The sequence below is a fragment of the Protopterus annectens genome, chromosome 6.part1 (genome assembly GCF_019279795.1).
Source record: "Protopterus annectens isolate FY-2018-M chromosome 6.part1, PAN1.0, whole genome shotgun sequence".
Taxonomy (NCBI): domain Eukaryota; kingdom Metazoa; phylum Chordata; order Ceratodontiformes; family Protopteridae; genus Protopterus; species Protopterus annectens.
The window spans coordinates 337,690,072-337,702,647 of NC_056738.1; the positions used below are offsets into that span (position 1 = coordinate 337,690,072).

Here is a 12,576-nt window from a genome sequence, read left to right on the forward strand (position 1 = left end):
AGGGGATTTACTATTGCTGTCCTCCACTCTGCTGGAATATAGCCAATTCTCGGGCTGTGGTTAAAAAGGGCACTAACTGGGTCCACTGAGTCATGTTTTAGACTGTTTAACAGGCAACCTGGGATGTTATCTGGTCCCACTGAAGCCATGTTTTGGGCCTTTGAGAGTGCAGATATGACCTATTCTCTAGAAATAACAGGCTGAGGAATGGTGGCAGATATGCTTTTGGGTATGGCTGGAGGGTAAACGGGGTGAAATTTGCACCAAATCTGTCAGATAGCAGGCTGGCAATTTCCTCTAGAATACTATGAATAGTAGAATCTACTATGAGTTCAGCACACAGCTCTGTAGTCCCTTTCAGATTGTGGATGTAGTTAAAGCATGTCTTATTACCCTTAGCTAGGAATGCTATTTAAATAAAAGAAAACAAAAATAGGGATGCTACTTTATCTTTGTAATTAGCTTTGGAGGACTTGACAAGAGATCTGATTTGTGGAGGGAATTCTTCCTCTGCTGAGTCAGTTCCCTCTTGTTCTTAGACATTAGTTTCTTCCTTTTGTTATATAACCTGTTTATACTTGAGGTCCAGCAGGGTGGCTTGCTTTTTTGGGAGGACCTGGTTTTGATCTAGTGAGGTACAACCAAGTCTCTACAGTTGCTTAAGTGTTTATACAGGGCATTTATGTACACCTGTGCAGCATACGAGTCAGTGTTGTCTGTGACTGACGGGGATTTGAAACTTTTTATACCATCACTTAGTAGGGGGTAGTTTGTTTTGAAAAACATTTTTAGCTTTTTTTGTTCCTGAAAGGGTGTCAGGCCTTGTAGTTACATCATACGAGAGTGATTTATGCTCTGATCTTATGAGGGAGGGCATCACACAGGAGGGAGTGCAATGATCCCCCATGTTGGGGAGTACTATGCCCAGGACATTTGAGTCCCTTGTGGGGTGCTGACTATCTGTTCCAGAGCATCTGTACTGACTAAGTCCAAGAACCTCTGGGCAAGCGTGTTTCTGGTCATGTATGATTCTCAGTCAATGGAAGGATAGTTAGTATGGCAAGTGACTCCTGTAAGTCGAGGTACATGCGGTAAACTTTTCTTGGTCCATGATGGGGGAGTTATAGCTAGCAATAATGTGGCAGGGTGTTTTGCCTATACATAACTGGACATGGAGTAGTTTGAGAGAGTCTTGGGCCAGTCTTGAGATGTATTTCTTAAAGAAGATGGATACACCTCCACCTTTGGTTCTTTCACACTCAGTTTATGGTCTGAACATCTGGAAGGCATTGTAGCCTTGCACAGCTGGGTGCTTTCCACAGGTTTGAACCATGTCTCGGTGACTACACAGATGTCAGCATCTTCCAAGGTGAGGTGGAGTGCAGTTTCCTGTTTAGACTCCTAGCATTAAGCAGCAGAACCTTGAGTTTATCGCAAGAGGATTGTGTTACATTGCGAAGTTTGTTGTTCTGATGTTGCCTAAAAAAAGGCATAATGAGGTGGCAAAAGCCTTTGCCAGTATCTGAAAGCCTAGAAGAGACCAATGCAGACCAGACCATCTCTGGAAAAGCAGGGTGGCATGTCAACCATGTCTTCCCAGGACGACAGATACTGAATCCCCTTGGAATGGCATCAGAAGCTAAGCCAATTGTTAAAGTCCATCATTTTTTGTTGATACTGTGGTATCATCCTTGGTGAAGGTACTGTGCTGCTTAGGGCTAGGCTCATACCTGCCTGGGACACAATCTGAGAGTTCAGTTATGTCTCTCTTCATATAGTCCAAAGAAGTCTGTCTCAACTCATTCACTCCAAAGTGGACTATGATGGACTCATAAAGTACAGTTGTGTACACTTACCATAAATGTAGACGTTCAAGTGTATTCACTGTTGTAGTCATTACATTTGGGTAATCTGCTGGCAGGTTGCCCTCAGTCGGCCCTGATTAACAAAGTCTTGGGTCCTGCGTCAGATGCTGTCCCTTCTTCCATGACGTCAGGTCATCAGGGCTATAAAACATGCATGTGGCAATTATCCCTTGTGAAACTCAAACCCTGCACCTTGTGTTTGTAAGGTAAACACCTTAACCATTAGGACACCCTCTCAAGCCCTGTACTGAAGACTGCCAGGGGGACTTATTCTTGTGAAGGCCAGGGATGACAAGTGTGACAATGCTGCTCAGTGTGCAACTGAATTGCCCCTAGCACCGCAGGGAAGCTTGGGGAGGGTTCCACTGACAGTTGTCTAGGGGAAAAGCTATGTTTGAAGGCTTTTGCATCTGTACAGGGCACCACTAACTTCTGATGAGCAAAGAGCAGCAACCTGAGGCTTAAATACAAGCCGAAATAAACACTTTTAAACTCAGTTACCAAAAGGAAAGTACACAATGAGCCTTCCTCCAGCAATCCCCAACTCAGATGGGGCTTGGTCTACACACTTCTGCCACAAAGATGCAGGGAAGCCATCCTAATGTAAGATGGCTGGTTTAGTGTAACAGTAACAATCTAGATTCAGCAGATTTGAATCTAGTCTATGCTATCTAGGGCAACAGAACAGTTAATTGAAGTGCAATAGTAATGCAAGCACAAACAGTAAAAAAGCAAAAATAAGGCAGCAATTTGATAAAATACAGTTGGAAAAGTGCATCAGAATCTCAAAATATACTTATTTTTTGTTTTTAGACTGTGGATGTTTTGGATATCAGCAGAAATACTCTGGAATTCTTGTTAAAGATGTCAAACACAGAGCAGGTCCGGATAACTGAGCACAAACCTGTCCTGAAGTTCATTACTAACAGTCCACTAAGCATTAACTTCTAGAACTGTCTTTGTACAACATTTTTCTAAGGAAAGATAGGCAATCATCTTCAAACGACTGAACTAATACCTAAAATTTACAAAACACATTTTGTTTACTTGTTATTAAAAGAAAGCTGCTATATAATAGCTGTCTGCTACTACTTACAGCCCAGGAGAAGGCAACAGAGCCCACACCTCTCTCAAAGCTGCCCATTCCAATTTGCAGGAGGGTGTTCAAAGTGTTTGAGTCCCAGATATTAATGAATGGCTGCAAAGGCTGAAATGGAAAAGCAGAAGTCAACAAGTACATCATGTTTCAACTGGCTATAAATAAAACACAGCACAATAAAGAGAATGAACTTAAATTAAAATCCATTCAAATATTAAAATTATTTTGAACAAACAAGCATGATAACTGATTACAGTGTCTATAACATATGATACACCCAGTGTCAGTACAATCAAATACCTTGTTGGGTAATAAGCAAGCTGAGGTATGGTTCATTCTTCACATTTAATGGCTGCAAATTAAGGAAGGAAATTGACAGATGGTTTAATAATGGAGGTGTAGCACTTCCATTGCTGCCTTAAACAATATGGGCTTGAACAGAAGCCCAGGTGTCACAGAGTCACCATGGTAGGACAACAGTAATTAGGCTTTACCTACACAGTTGTGAAGGCCAGAGACCTTGTGTGAGCATCCTGCTTGTAAGCTGGGTAAGCTGTTCAGGTGCTATGCTGCTTGTGTAAGTCAGCAGTATTCCCACATGGAAAAATTCCTATCATTTGGGTCCATCTTAATACATGTCAAGAGGAACAGTAAGCATGCTTTAAAAAAAGGCCCTTTACATTAATGAATACTTCAGTTTTGCACATTAGAGAGACAAAGTGTCTGGATGCATAGTTAGGCGGACAAATAAAACAGGTTGAAATGCTACTTAAATTACTGAGAATGCTACCTGGCTGCAAAAAGTTCAGTATTCTTGAAATAGTACTAATGAAAAGATGGCTACCATTAAATGTAAAGATGGCTACCACTAAATGTAAACTAAATCAAGTTCAATACTCAAAGGTAACAAGGTAGACGGCCTAAGTCCATAAAATTCTGCCAGATAACTCCACAGCTGGTTCTGATATATGTCTGCATGGTTTCATTATCAGGGAAAGCACAGAGATCTTTTAAGTGAAAGCAGTCATATGGCATCATGCAGTCCATAAACAGAGCAGAACATATATGTGTCTCAGGGAAGAATTTTCTGAACAAAGAACAAAACAGCTGAAACATATGTGAAAAACCTAGTGGGCACAAAGAATCCACAAGATGACACCCTTCTCTTACTTGCTTTTAACATAGTATCTAGAAGCTCAAAACAGCAGAACCTGAAGGACTAACCTGAAATTCTATGAGACCAGAGTAACAGCAAAAGTTGCCCAAAGTCTTAGTGTAAATCTACTGTTCCACGGATATGGTAAATGAATGTGCCCACTGTTCCTGTATGCAACACTGAAAACTGAACATTCTTCCAACACAAAGTGTGAAGAGGACCTCTGAAACAACCCAATATATTGTCAGCCCATTAAATACATATGATACAGTAAGGACATCACATATCTTAATAAAAAGGTACCAGCTAATCGGGAACATTTACATTTCCTGCATACTAAAGGTAGGACTCGAAAAGTCATCAAGCACAGACTGAAAAGGTAACAGTTAACTTGTTATACCATATTAGAACTACAGCAGTTGACCATATTTTAACACTGGGTTAACTTTACAGTCTCAGATGTCAAGAACTTCAAGCTGCAGACAAAAGTCAGCAAGACTGCATGTTGTAAGTCATATGCAAAGGGTGGTCAATCATTGCCAGGAAGGCGGACAGCAGTGCTGTGGACACAACTATCTTGAATGTCTGATATAATGAAAACTCCATTCCCCAGCAGGGCTTCCTACTACTCACTTACAGTAAAGTCAATAAAGTTATGAGCAGTCAGGTTCAACTGTCCAAAATTAATTCCCATACTATTATTTATTTTACTTCAGTTTGTTGAAAGGGATAAAGCACTGATCACAATTTGCCATTTTCATCCCGGGGTACAATGCAAAAATACAAACAGAAAAATCTAAATATACAGAAACTACTAAAGTGCATTGATACGGTTAACAAAAAGGCACTGTAGTACAATCATGTACATGGTGGCCGCATTTTCACCATTGCATTAACATGCCCTGTGCATAAAGATGCTTCATTTGACAGTAAAGTGTCAATGGTTGTACAGCCACCATATACTCAATTACCTTTTAATAACAGCATATCCCTTGTTTAAAGGTTCTTGACTGTTGTATTGTGGTTTCTAGTCTCAATGCAGGATTACCCTTCCTCCACTTAAGCATACCACTGCCTCGTTATGGATACTTCATTAATGGACTGGAAAACCTTTCTGGGTTCCTACAGAAGGAAATTTCATACAAATTTTCTTGAGCTGACAGTAGTGTTCATTACCATTCAGGCTCTGAGGAAGAAACAAAGACAGGAGCATCTCCTGCTAAGGTCAGAAAAACAAGATGAGGTGTGGTTTACTGAAAAGTAGAGTGGCACATGCTCATATTGTAGATTACACATGCTCACATCCCATGTACCAACAAATGATGGTAGTATGCCATAAACTGAGGCAGCTTTTAAGACTTACATCCCAGAACAGCTGAATAACACAGATCCCTTAATCACAGCTAAAACCATCCCACTATCCTGTGCATGGATGACAGCAGGACATCTGACTGTGGGTCTGATCAATGAATTCAGACAGATTAGATCCTACTTAGTGAATGTCCTACTTGCTGGTTACTCCTGGTGAACATTAGTCCCAATCTCTAAGCAGTACTATTTCATGTGTTTGTTGTCTGGTCGCACTACAGTGGGGAAAAGGGCATATATCTTTTACTTGCCTTACAATACTCTACACAGTGCCATTACTTCACTTCAGTGAAATGAGATACAGTGAAATGAGTTTTCAGTAATTTGAGCTTTCAGCGATTTGGTCAGGGTGAATTCAAATTCATTGAAATGAGCTTTCAATGAAACAAAGTAGACCCATATATATATATATATATATATATATATATATATATATATATATATATATATATATATATATATATATATATATACACACACACACATATATATATATATATATATATATATATATATATATATATATATAAATAAATATACACACACATACAGGGTCACACATGGCTTCCCTTAGTGTTACTGCTCCAGAGACACATCCACACCCAAAGATACACAACAGAAAGAAAGACACACACACACACACACACACACACACACACACACACACACACACACACACACACACACACACACACACACACACACACACACACACACACACACATCCACTGAGTTGAATTCATGCACTTACAGACACACACCCCTAGCCACACACACAGGCTCTACTTACGGTTAGTTGTGATACAAGTAGCAGCCATTCCTACAAAGATGAAAGGGTGCATGACATGAAAAGATGGCATATACTTTGGCTGTTCTGGTAGTGTAGAGGGATAAAGTTCTGATGACAGCCCGGCCGACCCAGGTTCAATTAGTGGCTCAGGTGACTGATGAAGCTGAGGGAGGGATAGTCTTGCCTATCCTGTAAGGGAGGGCTGTCATCAGTGAAGCTCCCTAAGGGGAAGTGTAGTCCATAAAGGGTAGTTGTCCTCGGACATAATAAATGAGCATGGGGTTTGGAGAAAAGGAATGTCTCCTAGGCATACAGAAAAGAAAACCTGCTGGACAGAAACATAAATGACCAAGCCCCCAGGATGCTCTTAGGATCCATGACTGGCCCTGACAAACAGCACAGTAGTCTGAGAAGTTGGAGGATGACGGATATACCTGGCATAGAAGTGGGCCACTGGGGGGCTGGGCTAGTACCATAATGTTGAGGGACCAAAAAACACAGATTAAAGGATGGTGTATACTTTCTCCTCCCTGAAACAAAAAAAAGAATCACTCTGCTGAAATAGTTCAGAACTTTTGCCATTTTTTGGGGTTGAATAACATGGCTAATTAGAATTAGCTTTTCCATAGGACTGACACATTAGCACTTGGCTTCTCTTGTGAGTCTGCTCTCTGCACTATGGTCACCATCCAGGGAAAAAATGTAGCTGAATAAAACAGTAAAGAAGGAGAGCTGACCAGAAACAGATATCTCAGCATGATTTATTAATACAAAAATTTAGCTATTTTGTCCGAATATAATGGACTTCATCAGAATACCATGTCAAGAAAAAAACAAGCATTTATACTATCCCAAAATCACATGATCAATTAAAAATGATTATACAATTGATAAACCATTTAAAAGCACAGTATATAATAAATGTAAAAATAGTGTTAAAACATAATGTATATTTTTCCTCCATTTGTTTGGACCTAAGGTCTATAATGAATTTATTGGAATTGTGGAAAAACAGCTTGAAATGTTGGAAGACTTAATGTTTAAATATAAGAAATTACAATTAGAAAACAGCTACCTTTGGGAATGCTTGGGATTGAACGCATTCCTAAGGGCTTACGGACATGGAAATACCCCACAGGGTTAGAGAAGGACTCTGAATTACACTCTTGAGTTACTAGAATTTTTTTAACAAGCAAGGTTATGAATAGTTAAAATTCCTTATCAGAGATAAGGATAAAAAATGGTTGTTTTGTTGGAGTCCATACCTAAACTTGATAGTAGTATTCAGGCTGACTTGTTTGAAAGCAAAAAGAATGAATACAGGGCTCAATTTATATTTGAATTAAAAGCTGAAAAGTCTAAAAAGTTACTAAACAATAAAAGTGATTATGAGGCAGGCAACGCATATCCAGCTCTTCCCAATAATGGCACCTGTCCCTCCAACACCTTGAATCAGATGTATGAAAACGGAGATAACAGAAGTGAGCCCATTAGTACTTTTGAATTTGATGAAGGAACACATGAGACTGACCCTTTAGAATTTCCTCCTCTGAGGAATTCCGACAAACTGATGAACTAGAGAGAGCAGAACTTAGGGATGCAAGCAGGGAGGACCAGATATTATCAAGAACCAATGCATGAGAAGGGCAGGGGAAGAGGCCACTATCGATGGAATTTCAAATAGATGGTTGCAATATTATATTCAAAAGTGGAGGTGATTACAAAATATACAATTATTGTGAAGCGCAAGTCACTAACGCATGGTCTGATATGTTTGAAAAGGGCCTGACCTTTGTTCCAGATAGAAAGGCCAGAGTTGGTGAGATTTTAGTTAATTTGAAACTCTTCTCTAGGAAGCTTAATTTTGTTTTTTATTTTAAAAATGAAAATGGTAATAATGCAAGTGTGGAACCAGATTGTAAGAGACTGAGTACTTTTAAACCCCCCACTTGCATCCAATGGTATCCATTTTTGAAAATATGTGTGAATTTGACATTAAGAGGTTGTTACACAATACCATGGACAATAATAATTTTTATACTTACAATTTAAACTTTAATGAACGAGAACTCTTGAAAGGCATAACCAATAACAGACAGTTAAGAGTGATATAACTAGATAAGGGTGGAGGGCTTAGTCATTATGCAGATGAATCATTATAACAATAAAATGTTAGCCCGACTACATACTGATACATATGAGGAAACAAATTTTAATCAGATGAATATACCACATCACGGAATCGATTTACTTTTAGAGGATTTATTGATCAATGATCAGATCACTATATTAAAGTAGGTTTTCTTCATGTTTTACATCTTAAGACTCCCACTATCTTCGGTATCCTGAAGATTCAATTCCATTGTGGACGCAAAAGCATGTAAGGCATTTCCTTTAGCAAAATGTATTGACCACAAGATCATGGGGGTTTTGCACAAAAATTTACATATTTTCAAAGACTAATGGGATTTTTTATCAAAAGTCAAATTCCTATCAATTAAGTATAACTTGGACAATTGGATAAAGAGCAGGAAATTCATCCCTAGCTTGGCACCTATGTCTCTAACAGACACAGACAACCTGTAAATGGTTCATCTCCCAGGCCCCTACTTGTAAATGTTTAATCTCCCAAGCCCCTACTTACACTTCCCAAGGGTACCAGAACTTTTCAGAGATTTGAGATGCATGGCTAGGCTTAAAAGGGTCCTTGTGGTTGTTAGCCTAGTAAACACCTATGAAACTATATTATATACAAGTCCTCTATTGCACACCCTGAACCATACTGGTCACCGTCTGAGCAGCTTTCATTCTCTATGTATGTCTTTGTTGAGAGGATGCTTCCAAAATGCATATAACACTGAATGAGAACCTGACCGACTGTCTTAAGTGATGGATAGCATGGTGATGTCTTTCCTGGGCACTCCAGAACTTCCTGTCCCTCCTCATTACCGTCAGACACCGACATCTCATCTTAATTTATAATAAGCAAAGTCTCTTTTCATTTTCTAGTTTATTGTTGCCAGTACTACTCCCCACACTGTGTATATTCTTCCATTTTTTATTACTTTACTTTCTTCACCTTCCTATATCTAAATCTCAAATGGCATATTAACAATTTCTCCAGATTTGGCATAACCCATTTTATCCTCTCCATTCTGTCGTGCATGTCAGCCTTGTTACAAGCCTCATACCACTACAGTTGTATTGTATGCACATTAAAGAAAACTGGTCTTGGTAATGAAATATATGACACCCATTTTTTAGTGTTTTCACCATTGTAGAAACACACAGAATCATCCAACACCACATCACTGTGAAGTAATATTTCATCCTCCCTTTTATTTGCCACTCATACCTTCCCATATTACTTTCTTCAATTTCTGTCCCTCCTCTTGAATGCCATCTCTCTCACCTGACTTAATGGGGTGATTTCCAAACATGATCAGTATTCTGGGCTTCTACACTCCTTTTAAATAAATAAATAAATAAATATATAGTTCCAGTTTATAATCTCAAAATACTGAAATCTCAAATTTCAGTATCTCAAGACCATAAAGTCAAAATTTCAAAATAGCGAAAGTGCATAATCGTGAATCCGAATATCTCGAATACGCGGTTATGGCTTTACCCTGTGTTATGTGCAGTGTTTTGTCTAGATGATGTAGTGTGTGGATTTAGGTGGAATTTAAGGTAAGTGAGTGTTTTCTAAGGGTTTTGGGTAGGTGTTTGAATGTATGTGAGTGTGTTTGTAAGTTGTACGTGTGGGTTAGGGTAGGCAGGTGAAAGTATGAGTAAGTGTTGGATGTGGTGGTGTGTGCATGTTTGTGTGTGTGTGTGTGTGTGTGTGTGTGTGTGTGTGTGTGTGTGTGTGTGTGTGTAGGACTGTAGAATGACTAGGTGTGAGTTTACTATGTTTTTCTGTTTGTGCGATCTCGGAGTTAGTATATATAAGTAGGGGGTGTGTGGAGGCACAGCCCCCCACATGGGTGGTGCAGGGGCGCTTGCCCCCCCTGCTTATTTGTAGTGTAGGTTTGTGGATGTGTAGTGTTATATTTTTGTGTTTTTTTTTTTGTAGTGTGGGTATTGTGGTGTATGTGTGGTGTGGTGTATGCTGTGTGTTCAGAATTTGAAGTTTTGCGGTTTTGGGCTGGTGATGTTTTTTGGATTCGACTTAATGGTCTCGAGATACTGAAATTCAAGATTTCAGTATTTCAAAATTATAAGGTGGAACCAAATATATAACTTACATTTCATTTTATGCCTGAGTAATCATCATTCTGTTTGTTGAAATTTGATGTTGCAATTCTTTTTGCCACAGAGTATGGTGGTACCTTTTTCGTCACTGTGGTGCAACTATGGAGTTGTGATATATTACGTAGTTGTTTATGTGTGTATGGTTTTCAGAAGTTGTCTTTTGGAAAAGTGTAAATCAAAATATTATATCTCAATAGAATGTGAGGTAGCTCATGTAGAACACTTCATTTAGAATACAGAACTGCTGCTTTTTACTGTTCTAACTCAGTTATTGTCAATATAAGCTAGGTGTTCATCTCCCACTTCTTACTTATGTACCCATTAACTTCTCTGGGATTTGTTAAAGTAAGTGAAAGCACTTGAGGGTGAAAGATCTATGCAGATGCAAGAACTGTATAGTAGTAAACCCTTAAAGCTAGTACTTAGGACTTTAACCTGTAACACAGAAAGGCTTTACGTGAAGCAAACCTTAAGGCAAATAGTTCCTAACCATAACTGTGCATTCCTAATACACATCCTGACAACATAGGTCTGCAATTTTCTAATGTCTCATGGCCAGCTTGGTAGATACGGGTATCCTGAGACAAGGTAGCAATTGTCCAATGTACAACCCTTTAATCCTTAAAGAAACTAACACAGGATGTGAGAGATATACATACTACCTTGGAAGCAGAAATCTCACTTACAAACAAGGTTATCAAGAACACATACACACTACATCCTTCACATTTACCACTTACCATACACAGACCTTCTTATTCTGAGGTACTTAAAAGAAACCTCTTCATACCGCAAAGTCGACCTAAGCTGTCAAACATCAGCACCTATCCTCAGCAACCAATAAAGCACATACCAAAAGCAACACACAACACCACACATAAGCCTACACCCAAGGATTCTCAAAGAGCAAAGCCCATTAAGCAAGCAAACACTTTACCTGTTACTCTTGTCATGGGGGATTCTATTGTATGACACATAGATGCCCCTCTCTCCAGGCAAGGAGAAAGTAAGCGTTAGTTGCTTATCTGGATCCAGAATAGCATGCATGCACTCGAGTCACTGCAACACAGGTACCAATATGATTCGTCATAGTCTATGTGGGTGTAAATAACATGAGTAGTACCTCACTGGACTATATGAAAAAGAGACATAACGGATCTCTCGCAATGCGTGTCACAGATAGGGTTGAGCCTTGCACTGAGCAGCATTCTACCTTCACCAATGATGATGTTACAGAATGAACAGAAGATGACTGATTTTAATAACTGGATTAGTTTCTGGTGTCACTTCAGAGGAATCCAGTATCTATCAGCATGGGAGAACACGGTCAACGAACCACTTTGCTTTGCCAAGGATGGTCTGCACCTGTCTCTCCTAGACCTTCGGATACTAGCTAAAACTTTATCCACCCCTCTTACAGCCATTTGTAGGCAAAGTCAAGAAAAAAAAAACTCAAAGCAACCTTAAGGTATTACTGCTCAGTGCTCTGAACATAACCAAGAAACTACACATTTTACAAACTCTCCTCACTCTGCAGAATGTAGACATCTGTGCTGTCACTGAGACTGGCTGAAAATAAAGTGCACTTCAACCAGAGGATCAAACATACTGAACCTAGTACTCATCAGCATGGGAGAACGCTGCAGCCCCCCACTCCCCCATCACATCTTCATTGGTTAGGTCAGACCACAAAGCTCTCTCTCTTAAAATAAAAATCAACCTGGAAAACCTAACTAAACATGTAACAATTAGGAACTATTCTAAAGCAAACTGCATCCTATTAAGTGACAGTTTGTCAAAATTCATGGTTCCTCAAACCCCAAGAACACAGCTACCTATGCACAAGTATTTACAGAAGCCCTGTACAAACCTGTAAATGGCTGCATTGTGGCTACCGTACCTACCAGAAGTAAGCCCAGATCTAACACCAAAAACAAACCCCACTGGTGGAATCCTTACCTTAACAGGGTATATAACAAAATAAAAAAGTCATGGCCAATATCAGAAAGAGCAACTTTCACAGAGACAAGAGCTTGCTGATTCG

General features: G+C 39.4%; 1 protein-coding gene across 1 annotated transcript in view; it reads right to left on the minus strand.

The window, feature by feature from the left end:
• Positions 1 to 12,576, minus strand: part of EML3 (EMAP like 3) — a gene marked incomplete in the record, with an annotated part of 1,888,117 nt that overhangs the window by 538,293 nt on the left and 1,337,248 nt on the right. Inside the window, 1 exon segment of the mRNA XM_044075756.1 lies at positions 2,962 to 3,072. Coding sequence (XP_043931691.1) covers positions 2,962 to 3,072 — 111 coding nt within the window.